This window comes from Zeus faber (genome assembly GCF_960531495.2).
Source record: "Zeus faber genome assembly, chromosome: 11".
NCBI classification, from domain to species: domain Eukaryota; kingdom Metazoa; phylum Chordata; class Actinopteri; order Zeiformes; family Zeidae; genus Zeus; species Zeus faber.
In genome coordinates this window covers 19,185,684-19,206,420 of record NC_137205.1, presented here as the reverse complement: position 1 = coordinate 19,206,420, position 20,737 = coordinate 19,185,684, and the positions used below count along the sequence as shown (strand labels likewise).

At 44.9% G+C, this 20,737-nt stretch overlaps 2 protein-coding genes across 3 annotated transcripts in view; one reads left to right on the top strand and one right to left on the bottom strand.

Annotated features, from left to right (window-relative positions):
* Positions 1–127: 127 nt before the first annotated feature.
* Positions 128–4,647, top strand: chchd5 (coiled-coil-helix-coiled-coil-helix domain containing 5). Of its 2 annotated transcripts, none has more exons than XM_080008975.1 (4): positions 128–262; positions 358–498; positions 3,536–3,687; positions 4,421–4,647. In XM_080008975.1, coding segments are annotated over exons 1-4 (321 nt in total). In that variant the 5' UTR covers positions 128–260; the 3' UTR covers positions 4,447–4,647. The 2 variants fall into 2 exon arrangements, with proteins under 2 accessions (XP_079865101.1, XP_079865102.1); XM_080008976.1 differs by having other exon boundaries at positions 215–262; positions 362–498.
* A 2,103-nt stretch (positions 4,648–6,750) lies between these two features.
* The window catches only part of lmx1al (LIM homeobox transcription factor 1, alpha-like), a gene marked incomplete at both ends in the record, with an annotated part of 20,222 nt that continues 6,235 nt past the window's right edge, over positions 6,751–20,737 (bottom strand). The window contains 7 exon segments of the mRNA XM_080009283.1: positions 6,751–6,908; positions 7,820–7,975; positions 8,095–8,215; positions 8,609–8,686; positions 8,809–8,972; positions 9,840–9,942; positions 9,944–10,073. Coding sequence (XP_079865409.1) covers positions 6,751–6,908; positions 7,820–7,975; positions 8,095–8,215; positions 8,609–8,686; positions 8,809–8,972; positions 9,840–9,942; positions 9,944–10,073 — 910 coding nt within the window.

The window sequence follows — 20,737 nt, the reverse complement described above, 5'->3', positions numbered from 1 at the left end:
CCCTTTAAGACGTCGGAAACGTCACGACGGGGGCGGGCCTTCGAGGCGCGACATTGACGTGAGCACAGCCAATAGGATTGGAAAAATATCGCAGACGTCATCGCTTTCCCCCAATCGGATGTCAGCGGAGGGGGCGTGTGCGGCAGTGACCCGGCCGCACACACGATTTGACGTGCGAAGCTACTGCGCGTACCGCTGTAACCTTGGCGCTTCATCCAGACCTGACTTCAACCGAGTCCCGCTCTATCTCCCGGTTTAACATGTGAGCGACCATTAGACCGTAAAAAAAAACAAAAACCCCAAAAAACTGTTGTGATTAAGATGCCAATTCACCCACATCCAATGTGTCTTCTGCAGGCAGGCCGCCATGGAAATCACGGCGAAGTATTGCCAAAAGGAAATGGAGGAGTATGGGTCCTGCGTGTCCTCAAACCCGTCAACGTGGCAGCACCAGTGTCACGAACTGAAGATGAAGGTTGCACACTGCACATCTTCACAGTAAGGGAAAATAAATGCACGTAGACGTGACTCCGGTGCCGAATTCCGATTGTCAGTGCCACTGGGGTGTTCAGTTCAAATCAGAACTATAATAATAATAATAATAATAATGATGGTTGTTATTTGGGGGGCACTGTAACAACAATAACAAACGATAACACCATTGTTATTGTTTGGATTATTATTGTTATTCTCCTTCGCACTTTTCGGGCTGAGAGTGTCCTGAACAGGACGGCCGCTGCAGCTACGGACACGGTTTGGGCGTCGTTACAACTGGGGACGTCTCGCGGTTCGAGTTTCATCCAAGTCGATCCACATGCAGAGCAGGGATCTGTGAAGAAAGCGGGTGAAAAGTGGCCGAACGTTCGCGCGTCGCCAACACGCCGACGCTCGAAAACCTCCGGTCCGGGTGGTGGGGCACTATGAGTTTGTGGTGTAAGACGCTTTGTGACATCACCATCCAGTTCGCCTACAAACGTGCAGGCTGCCTCTACGAGTCTCCATTCGCACTGTGCGAGCCACGTGGCGTGGACTCCGTCGCTCCGTAGTGGTTGCAAATTGCGCGCGTGTATTGTGTTACCTGCTCGACGTTGGTGGGGCGTTTTATTTGATTTTATTTGATTATTCGTTTGCTCTCGTTGAAAATACAAACGCAGTCTGTCACATCTAACCAGGTGCCGTGTAACCCCCCGCGCGCGTTCGAACCAGCCCTGCCACTTCGAAAACAGTCCAAAACATACTCCGTGTGTGGGTCCTCCGCGCATGGAGTTTGCACTGCGGCTCCAGAGCAACTGGTCCGAATCGTGTCCGTTTTATTTTTAAACTCGGGTGTCGAAAAAGTTGATGAAATGTCGTCGAGGGACATGCAGCGTTGAATCCGTTTGAGTGGAACCGTGTCGTTGGGAACTTCCGCACGGTGATTTCCTTCCGCAGAGACACGGTGAGGCAGGACTCTGTGGACTACAGGTAGTAGACAGGACACCTTCGAATTTTTAGGATAAAGTCATAACAGGCAACAAGTGTATCCTTGTATTTGTAATTCGGCCCGTCACCAGGATCCGCCGCGTAATTACCTGAGTCGATGCTGCGTTCATTGCAAAATTTAACTTGTTTCAGACGTAATGCTGATGTAAAGAGGAGCGACAGCACGAACTGATGCTGCCTTCCACGGGAACTCGAACCCAACCCCATCCCTGCAAAAGGGGAGAGATTAAAGAAAGAACCCACGATTTTCAGTGACGTCTGTTCTGACATGGTCAGAGAAAGTTCCTCGGTCCCCTCCAAATGTATATAATCTCAGAGTGCAGATTCGGGAACCTCAGAAACCTGTAATACATACTTAACATGACGAAACTGGACTCTGCGTATCATTGCTGCGGGCTGGACCCACATTGATATTTTTTCCGGACAAAGATTCTCTGAATTTTGAAATGGAAAACAATTTGAAACAGGAGAACGGCAAAAGCTATAAACACAGTTTATGTCTCGTTTGAACCGGTATGTCTCAAACATCTCGTGGTTGAAGTTTCATCCAAATTGATCCACATATGGAGCAGAAATTAGTGGAAAAACCGACCAAATTTGACCGATATCACAGACACGCTCCAATGCATTTAATGCCAAAATATGTCCCACCCGGCTAAAGGTATCTGGAACACAACAATGACTTAACTTAATGAATAACTTAACTTAATGAATAAATAAAATAAAATAAATAATAAAACTTAAACCACTTATGGTGGTTTAAGTTTTATCCAAATCAATCTAAATACTATGCAGATATTAGTGAAAAACCAAACATCTTTGACCCCAGATATTCAGCTGGTCGTACTTGTCATTGTTATAAGTTGTAACAATGACAAGATTCGGTTTAAAGTAAAAAATAAACGTGTTTTCTTTTAAGAAATGCATGTATAAAAAGTTTCCTACAGCTAAACGTGGCAGATTTAAATGAAAAGACAGAAAGTGTTTCGTATTGACAAATTCTTCCATAATAATTCTAATGCCAAATTAATGTTAAAGTTCAATGAGTGTTGTCTGCATGACAATATAGACAAGGAATCTATTAAGCTGAATTTAGTAGTCGAAAGTAGTACAAGTGAAGTAGTAATTACAACTAACATGTATTTATTATATTTATAAAAATGTATTTATTTTTATTCTTATGCAAAGTAATTACAAAGTTTGTTTTTGTTATTGTTCCAGATGCTGAAAAATAGCCGAAAAACTAAGACATTAAAGAAGCCACTGTCCAAAAATCCAATCCTCAAGGTCAGTCACAATATAAAAAAAAAAAAAGTACTATGGACGTAACTCCACGATGTTTGATGTTTGTACATTTAGTAAATTGTGATGCATTCCACAGAAACCAATAAACAAACACATACCTGAAACGAATGAACTGAACCCTGTGTATTGCTGCCTGCAGCTATGTTTATTATTATAATTATTTCACTTCAAAGGAAAAAATAAGAATAAATACTGCTCAAGACAGCAATGCGTGGAGTCCAGGTTAGTCACAGCAATTGCACCGATGGCAGTATTCGGGATAAATTAAAGACTGTTCAATTAAACATATCCAGAGCAAGTTGGATGATAATGTCCCAATGCGCTCTGCTCCACTACTTCCGGTTCCTTGCGCTCATTCAGAAAAACATCCCGTTTTTTTTTTCCTCAGTCCTCCTACAGATATGGTCCTATGTTAATCAAACCTGGACCAAAGCATGTCTGGACTGACCAGACTACAATTTATTAGTTTCATGTCCGTGGGTTTCACGGTTCTTGAGTGCCAGGCACCTTCAGCTGGTGAATAGCTATAATAATAATAATAATAATAATTAATAATAATAACAATATGAACAAAAACAATAGGGTTCCGGCACTTCATGCTGGACCCCTAATAATAATGATAATATAAAGAAGAATAGTCAGTAACAGTAACATGTAACAGCGACATGTGAACTACTATTGGGATCAGGGTGTCTTGTTTCAAGTGTGACCTGCTCTTCATTCATTTAATACTGATTTCCCATTGCAGCCCAGTGATCCAGAAGATAAGGTCGGGTTGTTCCAAAGAGTTCACAGAATTTGAGCGGTGTCTCAGGGAAAACCAGGCGACACCGACCTCCTGCTCCCCACACGTTGCCCGGTTCCTCGGCTGCGCAGAGACGGTGGATCTCAGCAGTGCGGGTGAGAAGAGACGCCCTTAAGTGACTTTCCCATGCAGTGTTGAGCAGTGGTGGGACAAGTACGCAGACCTAGTTAAAGTAAAAACATCCTGTCACAAAATGACTCCAGTAAAATTCAAAGTACCACATGGACATTTGTACTTAAGCAAAGGTATTTAAGTATTGCTCTGAAATGTAATATAGTATTACAATTAAAAGTACTTGATAACCACTGCCCTGACTATTACGGTATAATACGGAATAACGTACTACTGTACCTTTTTTTTCCTGCAGATAAGTGCTCATGCATATCCTGATTACAATTTACAAAAATTGTACATGCGAGGGACGACGCAATCCGATTGTTTCAGTGGATTGGTTCCCCTTCCTTCCTAATGGCTATAAATCCAGATTAAAAACAAAAAACAACTCGTGCGAAATGTAGAGGAATAAAAGTCGAAAAGTCTCCAAACAGAATGCAGTTAAGTACAGCTACTTGAAAAATGCAGTATCGTAACAAAGTACTTGCTCTTCATTACTTACCACCGGTGTTGTTAAGCTTTTCAGAACTGACAAGAGCCATTGCTTTTAGAGTTATCGAATCTTTCCTTTCGCATTTTGACCGAGTAGTGCTGCTACAGTACAACAACATTAGTCCCGTTGTAATAAGGGTTCACTGAATATAACAATTAGACAATCGGATTTTGTTTCTTCAGCGTAGAATCAAACTGCTACTGTCCCCCCCCCCCTTGCAGCAAATCCAGTCCCGCAGCCCTCGTGAACTTCATCCACCGCTCCCCATGCGGGGCAGAACCCTCTGGACGATAGCACGGTCGGACCGGTCGACTCCGGACACACGGAAGCAAAGCCGTCGACCTCAGTGTTCTTTACGGACTGGACACCTCGTTCATGAAAACGACTGTGAAGCCAGACATTTGTTGTGCTCTGGCCATGTCAATTAAAATATTCTTTCACATCTATACATCAACGTATTGAATATCTTATTAATACCTGTTGTGTGTGTGTGTGTGTGTGTGTGTGTGTGTGTGTGTGTGTGTGTGTGTGTGTGTATACCTTCATGAACTTATGACTTGTTACTCGTGTATTACTCATGTATGCTCCCCACAGGAACCCCCCCCCCCCCCCCCCCCCCCCCACACACACACACACACACACATTAACTCGGTCTGAGTCACAGCATAATATCAAACTGAAATCTCCTCCCACACCCCATTTCTTTTGACGACCCAGTGGCTGCGGAACAGGGAGTTTGGGAAGAAAGGTGAAGGAGTGCGGCCGGTCCACTTCTAATCAGCGGGACTACTGAAGCACACGCAGGGAGGATGCTGAGTTACGAGCCTCTGGACTACTGAGCAGAACAGCGGTTTACTTATTAAAAGTCGAGAGGTAATCGGGTGGAAGAGATTCTTTCGGCATCACGTCATCTCCGCACGACAAGAAAATCAAATAAAAAAAGACAGAAAAGAACGGTTGCACGTCAAAGGTTGAATCGCCACTTGTATTGAATAGATGGCAACATTACATTCAAAGCACATCACCTGTTTAACAAAATAAAGATCAGATTGTAGGAACTCACCTAATACCACACAAATAAGTTACATTCACAAAAAAACCCAAAAGAAAACACTGTATAAACGGTATTATTCAGTGATCTTCATAAGGTGTAGCCAACAATTGTCACCCCGAATCAAACAAATATCATCTTCGTATGATTTTAATCTCCGAACCGGACCTTGCGTCCGGTGCCACTCGTGTGTTGTACGTCTTTTTTTTTTTGTTTTTTTGTTTGTTTTGCAAACCTGGGTGTCCAATATCAGTCTTCAGAATATACTGTCAGATCTGAATTGACAATACATCATGCTACAATTTAAATAATCATCGATATTGAGAGGTACTAGAAGGTACAAAATTTCTTACAACGACAAATTTTCTGGAGATGTTCTGAATAACAAACGATAAAGTGACAAAAAGTGTATTAATCATAGCCGCACACTCATATTTACATTTATCTTACATCAGAGCGCGTCTTCGCGTGCCCTGCATCCAAACTTTTGGGAGTTACAGATCCATTGGTCTTCAACTACAGCACAGCACTACTTTTTTTTTTTTAAGTGAACACAATACAAGAAAAGGGAAAGCTTCTGTATTACATCCTCACCACAACCCTGTTTTCCATTATAAGGCTCTTAAACTTGACCCTGTAGTGTTTCCTAAATGCGTTTGGGTTTTCTTTTGTTTTTGTTTTTTTGGTCCAGACTACTTTCGTCACGTATTATTAAAAAAGAGGGCGAGGTTTTAAAATTACATTTCGAGAGTTACTTCAAAGTCATTGGTTTTTATGTATTCCGTCGCTTACTTAGGAAATTGTGGAAAACTGTGATCCCACCCGGCGTACTATCCTGAGTCATGGGCTCAGGTCACATAAACATACACCCTAACCTGAGAACAGAATTCTATTCCGATCCATAAATGGTATGTGCCAATACAACATACACAATAACTAACCACTATCACCTCTAGCAAACAACTTATGCAAACGACTACGCATCTAATTTAAACCTTGAAGCACTCCTTCACCCTGCCAAGATTCCCAAATATCCACCCATTATCCTTTTTCTGTATGAAATGAGACCAAAGAATACACGAATAGAACTTGTGCCGACATGATCGACGAGTGTCTTTTCCTTTTTGTTGTTTTGAAAGTGCGTTAAAACCCCATATGCTGAACATGGAACGGACATAAATACATAGGAGAAAAGTGAGCTCTAACATTTCTTGTACAGCGTCTATTTCCAGCGTGTTATTCTTAACTATAGTAAAGACTGAGGGAATAGTCTGCTAATCTAATATGGGTGTGAACAGCTGCAAACTGGAACGACGGCTGCCTTTCGACGATTCCGAGGTTCTGCTAAAACCTCCGACTTGCGTTCGGTTGTAGGCTGATTTCACGGAGAGTGGGTCCCGACGGGCATTTTGTTGATGGACAGACTCCATTAGCTGCATCTCTGAGAGGTGAAAGGCGGAGGAGCGGGGCGGGGCAAAAAAGGCTGAGAGTTTATAGGGGTCAGGAGGTGAAGTAGGAGTTTTGCATGGAGTACAGGCGGTCGATGGGGTTTCCCACCCGTCCCGGCAGGAGGCCCCCCTCCCCCGTCGCCAGGAGGCAGTCGCCGAGGTGACCCAGGCTCCCGTCGCTGTCCAGGTCGTGGAAAACAGCCTCCGTGTCTGGGAGCAGGGAACAGAGAGAAAAAAACACCTTCTAGCGCCTGGATTGTCTCCTAGAATGTCTCCTAGCTCCCCGGACGGCCTCTTAAGAGTGTCCTAGCTTCTAGAATGTCTCCTACACTGTGTCTCCTAGCTCCCCGATTGTCTGCTGGCCCCTAGATTTGTCTCTGAACTCCTAAGCCCCATTTACCCGGGCCTGTTCGAGGCAGGAATGTTGCGCCGTTATTCCGCCTCGCTGTTCCCTATAAAAGGTACTAACACGGAACGGAAACCGAAACCGGGCCCGTCCGCGTTCAAAGCGACAGCCGCCGCGCCGGGTCGGGGGCGTGATGTTTTGATGGCGTGTGACAGAGCGGTACGAAAGCGCGCGGCTAACAAAAGCACCTCAACGCTTCAGTTCATCCGCCATCATTGTGGGGCTGTCATGTTCACCTCGCCGCCCGACGCGTGTGTTTTACGTCACACCAGAGGCCGACGCTGTTGTGTCGCACGTCGCGCCCCATGGTCACACCTCTGAGTGTGGGAAGCCGGCATGCCATGTGAAATCACACATGACGGCGGCCTTTGTTTGGTTCAGTGTGAAAAAAGCGAAGCCGGGATAGAGACGGGTCTTCTTTGCGGCAGTATTAGGAGACCTCTGTTTAAAAGGGGCTCTACTCTCTAGAGAGTGTCCTAACTTCTAGACTCACTCATAGTTTCTCCTAGCTCCTAGATTGTCTCCCGAGAATGTCTCCTTGCTCCTCGATCATCTCTGAGCTCCCGGACCGTCTCCTAGAGTGTGTCCTGTCTCCTAGCACTTACACACTTACACACACGCACACACACACACAGACACACACACACAAAAGAACGGCCACCCGGGGCCAGCACACTTTTCCAATTTCTCCAGGAATGGTCTCGTCGTCTCTCACCATAGGAGTGGAGCTGCTCGCTGGTCAGCTGAGGTGGTGTCAGCCCGTGTCGAAACGGCTCCCCGCCGTAGATATTTGGGTCGAGGGCCAGGAGCTGCTGTCGTGGCAGCGAGGGATACCCCAGCATGCCGTCCATTCCATGAGTACTAGAGCCATCTGTGTGCAGGTGGGGAAAAAATATATATGACAAAACAAAAACACACACACATTTATACCTCATCTTCTCAGCTGAGATGAGGGTTCATCAAACCTGGCGGCCGCTTTCGCTCCCTCACCTTCGCTGTCGTCGTTGCTCTGTCGGCCCCCTCTGTTGGGCCCTCTCCTGGTTCCTCCCAGCTGCTCCTGCTCCTGCTGCTGCTGCTGCTGCTGCTGCTGCCGACGAGCGATCTTCTTCATCTGGAGCACGGGACACATGAAGTGTGTGTTGGGGGTTATTCCGGTTCAAAAACTTATTTTCAAAAACCTTCTGACTCAGGGGGCATAAGGAATCATCACAACACTAACGACAGGACAGGGTCTTAAGACCCATGACATAGAATATTGAATTATTATTATTATTTTTGTGGGACTGAATTGTGCTGGTTGACTATCTCACAAATTTGCTTTTCATTATATTATATAATATATTTTTGTTGAATTTTGAATGATTTCAGTTGCATTTTTGTCTTGGAAATCGTATTATGCCTACATCCATTGTTTGGTTTGACAAGTCAACAAACTTCACCATCTTGACGCGACATCAGGAGAGAGACCTGTCTCGCACCCCAGAAGTCCTTGCACCCGTCTCACCTTAGCCCTCTGGTTTTGAAACCACACCTGCACGACTCGCACCGTCAGCCCGGTCTCAGCAGCCAGCGTCTCTCTCACCTGCGGTGAAAGGTGACACCAAGGCTAATCACGCTGGTGATACTGTGGGGGTTTTTTTTTGGGCGGGGGGGGGATGCATGGCGAGGCGAGAGAAAAGACAAAGGAGAAAGATTCGCCCAGACCTTGCGGCACGGCTTGGAAGACACCTCGAAGGAGGCCTTGAAAGCGCGGCGCTGCTGCGTAGTTAGGATGGTGCGCGGCCGCTTGGAGCGCTTGTGATCCTTGCCCTCGTCGCCGCCCTTCCCTCCGCCAGAGCCTCCTCCACCATCCTCATCCTCACTCTTCACTGAGGGAGCGGTGAGGTCAGACAGCGAGAACGGAGCAGATGGAGACATTTGAGTTGTTTTTCTTCCCAAATAATTATATAGTTATATTACATTATATTTTTTGGTTGAATTTTGAATGATTTCTAATGTATTTTTTCCTGTTTTGTTCTTTTTTCACCTTGAGATTGGTCCCAATGAAATACACATTATAAATTAAATATATTATTATTATTATTATTATTATTATTATTATTATTATTATTATTATTACGTAAGATAAGATACCATAAACTTTACATCCTGGACTATGAAAAAAAGAAAAAACAGCAGGAAAAGTAGGATAAAAGCTGTACAGAAATGAACATAAAAGCTCCCTCTCAAATATTTACAGGGTTACACTGCGTTGGGTCTTCTGTTTACAAAGCACCGGTCGATCCAAGTTCAATCCCTGGTGTTGAAAATTAACCAGAAATTAAACTTTTATTATATAATTATTTCAGGCCAAGATAGGATGAACATGTAACTTGTCATTTTGATTGTATTTCCTTTTTCTGTTTGTTTTGTTAGGGTTGATTTGGCTTTGCTGCCGTCCTGTCAGTACTGTATATGCAGTGGGAAAATAAAGTTGAACATTGATTTAAAGCGCCTGATTGCAGCTCTGAAGGGAAGCGCCGCCGAATACAATAAACACATTGCGTCCCTGCCCGCTTGGGAGTGTACCCCCGTTACCTTAAAATAAAGTGTCTCTCGGTCAAGGAGTCTCGAAAACAAAGGGAAACGAACAAAGTAGTATTTTTGGGGGGGGGGGTCAAGGCGGGCGGTTCGAGATGATTAATCACCTGTCCAAAGCGAGTGGCAGCGTTTGGTGGCGAGGGCGTGTCCTTTACCTGACTCGGTCGGGGTGGGACTGATGGCGGCCAGCATCTCGCGCTCCTTCTCGTAGTCCACGCGGCACAGCAGCTGGCCCTCCTTCAGCACAAACTCGTCGCCCCCTCTGCAGCCGCCGCTCGCACTCGCAGCAGCTGAAGCAGCCCAGGTGGTAGACCTGGCCCAGCACGCGCATGATCAGCTCCGAGCGCCCGATCACCTGCAGGCAGGCGCTGCACTTCCTCACAAACAGCCTGGAGGAAGATGGGGTAAAGTCAACAGGGGTGTGGGGAGTAGGGGGGGGGGGGGGGGAGCGGGCGGCGGCGAGGGCTCTGACTTCAAGACAGAAAAAAAAGACAGTTAATAAAGACGAACGTGCGGACGGCACGCGTCACCCCGCGGCGCTAATGATTCTGCGGTTCGGGAGAGTCTCTTAATTAAAGGTCGCATCAACATTACCCAATCCGCAGAGCAACAAGGTGAGCATCTGCTCGCAGGAATAACAGTTGTCGGCGGTGCATCTTTGCTCCGTCATGACAGTATGTGGCGGTAGGTAACCAACGGATAAGGGGGGGGGGGGGGGGGGGGGGGGGGGGGGGGGGGCGCCTGTTGCAATTCTGCCCCTTTTAGGATTCCTCAATGTTGCACTTTGATGCCGGGGATGTCGGCCGCCGGATCCCGCCGACGGTAGAATTAACTTGAACGTTGAACAGGGGGAGAGAAAGAACTTTTAGCTTCTTTAATTTAGTGTCTTTCTCCGGTTCCGTTGGTTCCCACCTCCCTCCCCCGTGGCCATTTTCCGTCTTTTGTCCCTTCTCTCTCCCCCTGTGAAATGTTATAACCCTCAAATAGCTCTCCTGTGTTACCATCCCTTCAAATCCACATATCTATTTAGTAGGCCCCACTCTCTGCCAATAAATACCTCTCAAATCCCTCTTCTCTCACTAGGCTTCACCCACCCCCCAACCCCACCCACCCACCCACCCTCCCCGGTATTTTCTGCCAGCATTCCCAGTTTTCCCTCACGCCCTCCCAGCCCCCCCCCCCCCCAGTTCACTGAAACTAATAAAGACAGGATTAATTAGATTGTTGTTTAAACAGTGCGATGGCCAGACAGACGCTGTAAACTCATAACCAGGGATTGGGGATAGCATGGGGTTAATCTCCGTTCTCTCACTTATGCACACTAAAACACACAAAGAACACAGTGAAACACACACGCACACACAAGCACGCACGCACGCACCCACACACACGCACGCACGTGCACACAGAGGGTAATACCTCATGCCTGTCCGTGAACGGTGAATTTACAATGCACCTGTCGTCAAAAGATATTGACGGCGGGGAGGGTTTGAAGCATCGCTACGCACAATGGAAAATAGGAATCGAAAATAAATTATTTCCATTTTGAGATACGATCTGTGTGATTGTCCCACCAGCAAAGGAAGCGACATACGCATACCTAAAAAGGTATGGCGTGTGTGTGTGTGTGTGTGTGCGCGCGCGCGCGTGTGTGTGTGTGTGTGTGTGCGTGCGCGCGCGTGTGCGTGCATGCGTGCGTGCGTGCGTGTGTGTGTGTGTGTGTGTGTGTGTAGAGCTGGTGGTGGTGGTGGTGGTGGTGGTGGGGGTGAGAAAGAGGGTAAGGAGCGAAGTGTGGCCGCACCCTGACCGGGTGCTAGGAAGGTGTTGCTGCCCAGATCTGGAGTGCAGCGAGGGAGCCATGGGCACATTAGAGCCCATAATCTGCGATTTCTGTCCCAAACGCAGCTGCTACGGCTAATCTCCCCCAATCCATCTGCCAAACGCCTCGCAAATTCCCCAAATGACAGTGTCGCTAACTTTACATCGTGACACGTAGTCGAGCGGCCCCGCGGGCGCCCTCGCCGCGGTCCCGTCCCTAAGACCCCCGGCGTCTGAATCTCACGAACACGCGTCGCTTTACGTCCGGTATTTGGGCGACGTCGTAACCGGCGCTCGTTCCGGCCTCGCACAACGACTCCATCACCCACCCCCCCCCACCCCCCCCCCCCCGTCCTTACGCCGCACACGCAGAATATCTTCGATAGTTTTTGGGTGACGCTTCAGGAAAACCAAAAAACGTCAGCTCGTGACTCGTCATGACTCGAGAAAGCAAACACGGACGTCATCCGGTTTTATGCCAAAACTATTTTGGAGCTGCCTGGATTTAGATCTACACAGCCAGAATTGTAATGTCTGGTCACGATGCTTAACGATTATTAGTTCACGGTGAATGTGGTAACGACGGTGCATTTGGGAGCATATTCGATATATTTCAAAAAGCCCGAAATTGTTCTGACATAGATTTCAAGAGTAAATCAACGTAAATCTCTTCATTGCAATGATTTTGCGCACACATTATTTGATTCATTTTTCACGTCATTACTAAGAACTACTCGGCTAAAATAAAATATTTGCAATCAGTCAACGTAACTCATTTCGCCATCGCTGGCAAATTGCCAGGATATTCGGGCAGGCGTCGTTCTCAAACGCCGCGGAAATGTCTTATTTGCCTGCGAAAGAACAAAGGACGGCCGCAGCAGAGCGGTCCCGGAGCCGGCTGACATACGACTGATGATCTTGGCTCTTTGAGGAGAAGCCCTTTTACTAAGCAGGGTGCACACAGCGCAGGAGGAATTTACCCGACATGGCAAACGGAGGTAACTTGGGGCAACTGTCGCAGGGGGGAGTCTTTAAGAAGATAAGTCTAATCCCTCTAATAGAAGTATCATTCAAACTGGCCCTTGCCGTGGGACATGGCTTTAAATAAATCACAGTGGACATAGTGGTTAAATCCGTTACTATGCAGCTCAGCCACACGACTCAGGTGATTCAGCCACCGCGTCAAATTTACACCCTCAACATGATACCCACGCAGAGGTTTAAGCAAGTTGCCTCTTAACCAGCGCAGGTTAGTGCGATTTTTTACCATGACTTTCACACAAAGGAGCTTTTTTTGTGTGACTTTTACCTGATATCCTATAAGTTTCACTCTCTATGTGCAGCAATTATAGAGCCCATATAGTCAGTTAAACTGGCTCAACGGATTGGGGTGATGATTTCAAAACGCAAGGCTTTATTGTTTTTTTTGTTTTTTTCCCCCCACTCACCTCATGCTTTTGGTCACATTTAAGGAGTTCTGCGTGTCAAACCCTGTTTTGCGGTTGGACTTTTACCCTCATAATACACCAAATCTACCTCTGACAATGTCTGACATTCCAGATCTACTCTTTTTCGACTTATATTTGTTATTTTTCCACCACTTTTTCCCCTGTAATCTTGTTTGTATACCTTGTTGTATTCTACTATGTGATGTGGATTCGATTTTGTTGATGTGATGTGAAGTCCCTAGCACCTTGTAAAGCACTATACAAATAAAACATCACCTTCTTCTTATCATTATTAAGAAGCACAAGCATATTACACCATTAAGCATAACCATAGAATATTACTTTTATGTCATGTTAACCAGCATCTTTGGGGACTATGTAACTGTTTAATGAAAATATATCACCACTCCCACGGTTAAACAGATTACCGAATATAGACGTGTTTGAGTGAGACCCCGGCAGGCGGATAAAAATATGTTTTCTTTTTGAGTTTTTAATTTTGATGCTAATAAAGTTAAACGGCGTCGAAATAACTGAAGCGGTAGAGCCCGGCGAGTTTTCAGCGGTGTCTCCGAGGACATCTTTCGGGAGGAGCTCGTTCCTTTGGATTTTAGGGGGATTCTCATTTCATATACACTGCCCCACGCTCACCGTGCTTCGACTCAGGACTCGAAAAAGCTCCCCAACCTTGAGACCACGTGCGGGACAAAACCCCAGGAATGAATTCAGCCAAGGCCAACTTTATCTGCCGCCTACATGGATTACGGCGGGCTAAAGGAGCACAGGTAATTACCAGCTCAGAGATGTTGCGATAGAGGGAGGAAAATTGGGTGCCTATTGGTGATAGGCGTACAAAATATTTGGTGTTTACAGCATGGCTCATTCCTCGAAACATTTCCTGCCATACAATCATAAAAAACATTTTTTTTGTCTGAATAAGTACCAAAATTAAGTGCCATTTCTTTCAGCCATATGCTCTTTATGCCGTTTACGTCGGAAAGGGATTGGGTCAATGATCAATTCTGTGTGTTTTCACAATTTCTGCGTATTCCTTTTTAATTTTCCCTGACCCCATTTGGGACTAGAAACGTTCCTGCTTCTTGAGGCCGTTGGTCAAACACGTGCATGGAAGCCTGAGACCACAACTGAGCACCTACCGCACTTGAAACAGCGGTGTTGCCCGTTCGGAGCCCTGATTCAAAGTTTAAGATCAGTTTCTCATTTGCATGTGTGATGCATCTACAAACAACACAGATTTGATTGTCGTTTCGAGATCCAAACTAAGGATGACCATCGTGAGCGGACGCTGAAGCATCGACCGAAAAACTTCTGTGGCAAACAATTGATCATGGGAAATCAATACGACACGTACAAGTGATATGCAACAATCTTACTTTTAAATTGTGTTGTGTTTAGTATCCATTTCGTAGGTGTGTGTATTTATGTGTGTGTGCTTGTGCGTACGTGCGCATGTGTGTGTGCGCGCGTGTGTGTGTGTGTGTGTGTGTGTGTGCGCACTTGCGGCGGATATTGCTCTGTGAAGCAAAATGGCTCAGAGCCAGGGTTCAGTAATCACATCATCTCCTTTTATTAAATCTCCCTGCACTGCTTCTGTGTTATTAAAATCTCCCAGCATTCCCCACGATACCAGTACCCCTGCCACCACTCACTCACACCAAAAATCACACACACACACACACACACACGCACACACACACAGACACGTGTGTGTGTGTGTGTGTATATATATATATATATATATATATATATATATATATATATATATATATATATATGCATACATAAACACACAAACACAAATATGCACAGTGTATGTAATCGCAGATAAGGTGCATGGGCATCAATAAAATAGTGACAGACGCTGTCATTTGTTTGTCCATTGGTGTATGTGCACCTTAACCAACCATGTGGTAATACACCACCACCATAAAAACAGAACTACGTTTACAGTCTTTAACACCTGCTGTACACAACCCTAGCTTTTAACAAATATATTATTATTATAATTACTAGGTGTCCAGCTATTGTTTTGCGCAAATTGTTATTATTATTAATCTTCTTCGCATTTTTAGGGCTAAAAGTATCTGAAACACGGCAACCGCTGTACGCACAGACATGGTTGATGCCTCGTTGGAACCGGGACATTTCGGACATCTTGTGGTTCAAGTTTGATCAATATGAATGTACATTTGGAGCGGGAATTAGTCAAAAACGGTTGCAGATTTACCGGAAGTTGAAGAACGTTGCCGCGACTTGATTAGTTTGAGGGGCGGGGCGCTTTGTGACATCATCATCCAACGCTATATAAGTCCAAGCGTCGTCTCTCGGAAGTCATTCGCGTCCAGCGACTTGCGCCCTGTCGACTTAGCGGTTACTACCCGTATACAGACAACCCGAGCCGATGCTAGGTTAAAAGGAACCTCGGTTTAATGGAAACTGTAACTTGTGCTGCGTTTCACAAAATTTGCAACAACATTTTTTGCTCCCACCCCAGGCCAAGGACGAACCAACACAAGAGGAACCTTCAGTGACGTAAGCGCACTGTGGTTGGTCAAACACGAGCCAATGAATCACAAGCAACTGCCATACTTAAAAACAAATTTGAAATGTTAACAACTGTCAAAAATAAGATGCTTCATTTAGAGTTAACAAGTCTTTATTTAGCCACAATTCATTTCCAAAACATTAAATCTACGTAAAAAAAACAAAACTGCGTCCCTCCGCCCCGGCCTCCACGTGTTTTACGGAACCTCGGAAACCTGTAATACGTACCTAATATAACTAAACTGGACCCCGTGTATTGCTGCCTGTGGCAATATTTATTATTATTATTATTATTATTATTATTATTATTATTATTAACAATAATAATAATAATAATATATTTATATCACTGTTATATCTTATGTAACAGTGGTGAATCACATATACTGTATTTTGACTGTTCATATTCATTCTGCTTAAAATCCTGTGTATATATACTGTAGTACTCATTTAATAGTAACTTTTCCATTTCAAATTGTGGATACAGAGGTTTACTGGTTACCGGCTCATTGTTTATTTTGAGGTTTATTGTTTATTGCCATTTTGTTCAATTTACATTTTTTGTAGCATTTTTTCTGTTTTGTATTATGTATTATTATTATTATGTATCATTATTATGTGTTATATATAATTTGTATTATTACTTTATTGTGATCACCCATTGTTCTGATGTGTGCTGCTCTAAGACGGCAATTTCCTATCCATCCATCCATTCATCCACCCTGCCATCCATCCATCCATCCATCCATCCATCCATCAACCATCTATCTATCTATCTATCTATCTATCTATCTATCTATCTATCTATCTATCTATCTATCTATCTATCTATCTATCTATCTATCTATCTATCTATCTATCTATCTATCTATCTATCTATCCTTCCATCCATCCATCCATCCATACATCCTTCCATCTATCCATCCATCCATCAACTTATCCATCCATCCATCCACCTATCCTGTGTATTAAATCAGATATACAACGACATGATCAGCACATCCAGCCAACAAAGCCCTCCTATGTGTGAAACGATGCTTTAGAGCAGTGCTCCACGGGCTCTCTCCATTCCCACAGTTATACTCTTACATGGAAACTAACAGTTTAGTTTTTTTTTTACACGTTGATAATAAGACAAACTCTACATGAGCTCAGACCGGACGACTTGACTCTACCGTGGCAGCGTATAATGTAACAAGGTCAAACATAATATACCTGCATGAAGTAACCAAACCACAAAAACAAAGAATGGCTGGCATGGCATACATGATCTGCGTGTGTGTGTGTGTGTGTGTGTGTGTGTGTGTGTGTGAGAGCGTTTGTGTGTGTACGGCGCGTCGCTGTCTACGCGTCAATCAGTGTGATCTTCACCTGATGCTAAGAAAAATGAATGCTATGTGTGAGGATATTGATGACTAGATGTGTATTGTGCCCATGTGGGCCTATGTGGCACCGTGCACGTGTGTGTGTGTGTGTGTGTGTGTGTGTCTACGTGCTTGTGTGTGTGTGTGTATGTTAGTTTAGATAAAACAGTTAATCCCCAGGCCACCAGAACGCAATATCCTGTCTGCCCGTTTCTCATTTCCTGTCTCTCTCTGGCGGAGCGGGAAACGGAGGGGAGGGGTGGGGGGAGGGAAGGTGGTGGTGGTGGTGGGGGTGGGTCGGCGGGGGACAGCGGGACCCGTTGCCCCAGAAACAGGAGATACAGCCACTCTTTTTTCGGGAATGTGTACGGCATTCTCACTATCTCTCTCTCTCTCTCTCTCTCCCTCCCTCTCTCTCTCTCTCTCTCTCTCTCTCTCTCTCTCTGGTCTGACCCCCTATTCTTTTCTTTTTTTTCCCCCCTCTCTCTCTCTCTCTCTCTTCTTTTATTATCTCAGATTTAATAAAGCCGAGGCGAAGCAGCGTGTTCTGCCATGAAACATTTATTAGCTGTCTGTAATGAAATTGTTGTGGGGGGGAGGAAAGATGACGGGGACTCATCTCGCATTATGCAAAAACAGTGGCAATATAACCGGGGGTGTTACACCCCCCCACCCCACCCCAAACTCCCTCCTACACCACCCCCACCCTGCTGTTCACTTCCCCCCTGAAAACTTCAACACACACCCCGGATTCAGACCATTTTTCGGTCAGAAACACACACACACACACACACACACACACACACACACACACACACACACACAGACACAGACACACACACACACACACACATACACACACTCCGTCAATAAACAAATCCTCTCTGTTTTTCCGTCCGCTCCTTTTCTCTTTCTCTTTAATATATTTTCTTAATGTTGTTTCAGCGAGACGAAGCCCCATCTCCACTTCTCCATCTGCCACTATCTGCCCATTTGGAAGAGACGTCCGCGTCGGAAGCTTTAAAAAAACGCACGGTGCGTGTAAGGCGTGTACTCTCCTACTACGGATATATATGCACGTACTATATATGCAATATCGGCTACGAAAGCGTTTCTTGAGCATCGGCTGTCTGCAGCCTCCCCGCGGACGTCTCAGCAGCCAAAACCAACACATGATCCTCAACGAAACCAGACACCTTCTCCAAGGCAGCCATGTAGATTTGCTGTAAAGGGCCGAATTCTCAATCACAGAAGAAGAAAACCCGATACTGTCCGGGCCGCCCCGTACCACGTTTAATTCACTAATAGGCAAGGAATCCGTTGTTCGTTATTAAGGAGCCGGTGCTTGGAAATTGAAGCAGTGGTTGAAGAAGTACGATAATCACACCCTGGAATTAGTTTCCTCGGGAAACGACACTGAAAGTGAAAGTGAATGGAAAAAGTTGTTTCCATTCAACATTATACTCAATTAAACACAGTAAATGTACTCAAGCATTAAAAAAGTAAAGGTACTTCTTCAACATCGGGACCACATATCTCGGTGCTATATTTCCTTTATTTTATTTTTTTTAAATAAGCAAACCTTTTTGGTGCTGATGCTCTGGTTATGGTTGGCTGCAAGGGCTCCCCCCCCCCCCCCCCCCCGATAGACATAAAGGTTCACCCTGGGTGGGAAAAACACAAAATATATACTACTTGAGGGTGGGTACGGGTCAAATATAGCGGGAGGAAGAGTAGAAAATTGTCACGAGCTCGTGGCGTTTTTTTTTTTTTGGGGTCCGATTGACTTGTTGCGTAACTCCCCCGAAGCTCGCTGTCAGAGCTGCCGTCCTCTGACAACCACACAACACAGTGTAATTAGCACGATACCCAATCAACCCCTTACCCACACACACACACACACACACACACACACACACACACTATCCTGGGACACAAAGGAGCTGGGGGGTGGGGGGGGCGGGCGGTGGTGGTGGGGGCGTGTGGCGCGATTAAGAGAAAACGAGGGATAAACGGAGAGATAACCTGATTGGTGTCATCGCTGCTATCAATCTCAACAAGAAGGAAATGAGGTTTGGAATAGAGAAATATTATTACAAAGCAGACAGTGATGAACGAGGACGGAGGGGGGGGGGGGGTGGGAGGCGGGGGCGGGGGCGGAAGGGGGAAGGGAGAGGGGAGAGGGGAGAGGGAAGACTTGATCTCTATCCTCCATCCCCATATAAACAGAATGTAACCTGAGAGAGAGCGAGCGCTCTGGGCCCGTCCGGCGTTTGGCTCTCCGTGCGGCGTCTGCGGCCGCGGCCGCGGGGGGTAAGGTAAACCCAGACGCCGTCCCAGTGCCGCCCGCCCCACAGAGTGATGTATTGAACCCGGTGGTTCGAGTGAGTATTCAACCCCGTGACCCCCGCTCTGGTGACGCGTGTGCCGGCGGGCGTCCCGAGGCCCGGGCCCCCGAGACTCCTGTATCTGCTATTTCTGTCTTCTGGACTTGGCGGCGTTGGCGAGGTCTGAGGCCTGGACAGCTCCGGTCAGAGACAAAAAAGCATCGGATTTTGCTCCGTGAGGCAAAAAGGTTTGAAATGGGAATTTGAGACTGACACAAGCAGACGTTGAAATACGAGATCTCTCTGCTTATTAGTTGTTGGTTTTTTTGGCCTAAGCAATCAAATGAATGAATCAAAATGAGAAATGATCAGGGTAGAGAATATAATAATAATAATAATAATAATAATAATAATAATAATAATAATATGATCATGTGTATTTTCTTTCTCTTAAGATCAACTTGTTGATTCATTCAGATAAACAATTTGTATGATTACATCCATAATAAACACTGTAGCTTAATATAAGGTAAAAATATATTTTAAAAAAAAGCTGAAATATGAATGAATTGAGTTTTTGTATTTTATTGGTGTTTTTATTTAAACTGCAATGTCAAAGAAGCAAAAGGGGATTTTAAACGTTCAGCATAACTATCACATGCACGTTCACAATCAGTTTCTGTAGAGATGGCTCTAAAATAAACGACCTTCGGGTGAACATTTTGTTCATAATCAGGGTTTTGTTAATGATGATATGCCTGGTAATTCTACAATAATTCGAACGCAGCACATACTTTGAAAAAAGGATCATTCATATGTCATTCTTGCTATAAAATCACAATTATCATTTTTGAGCGTAGGGGTGTCATGCAATAATCTGTGTTGTTCTTAAATTCAGTTTATCTTTTTATTGAATTATAATTGCTCATATCATAATTTAAGTTGCAAAAGTATAAATAACGTGCTTACTCCATTTTCCCTTCACCAGTATGAGGCTGATTCATAAAAGTCTGCATTGAAAACAGGATTTGAATATCTCAACAATGGAAAATATTCCTCAAAACCTTGTAATACATACAAATTTAACTAAAAATTGGTCTCACAATAAGTAATATAAAATATGGGAATTCTCTTTTACCCTTCTGGAGCCCAATATGGAAAAGGGGATTGTCCCATTCCAAGAGCACATTTTTAATAAAGGGATTAAATTACATCTGCATACACTTTTAAATGAATTCTCCTCCGCCTTGATGGAGGGTTTAGCTCTCACGGTCATCTGAAAAAGATCTACAATAAAATAGTTTAAAATACATTTTGTAAAAAATGCATTGTACAAAAGAAGATCAAATAAAAAAAGAGTGTAAATTGATTTCAATGTCGTATATATCAAAAGCTTGAAATTATTAAATATTTTAGGGCCTTTGGTTTATTTGGGGAGGGAGCGTGGAGGAGGGCGGCTCTGCCTGGCTGTGACGGTGGATGGGGTGATGTAATCAAAGCAAAGGACACGCTGGAAAACATTTTGGCCGGC

Coding starts and splice junctions, on each gene's coding strand:
- chchd5 (XM_080008975.1), top strand. Junction 499..3,535: donor GCACACTGCACATCTTCACA/GTAAGGGAAAAT, acceptor TTCCCATTGCAG/CCCAGTGATCCAGAAGATAA. Junction 3,688..4,420: donor GGTGGATCTCAGCAGTGCGG/GTGAGAAGAGAC, acceptor CCCCCCTTGCAG/CAAATCCAGTCCCGCAGCCC.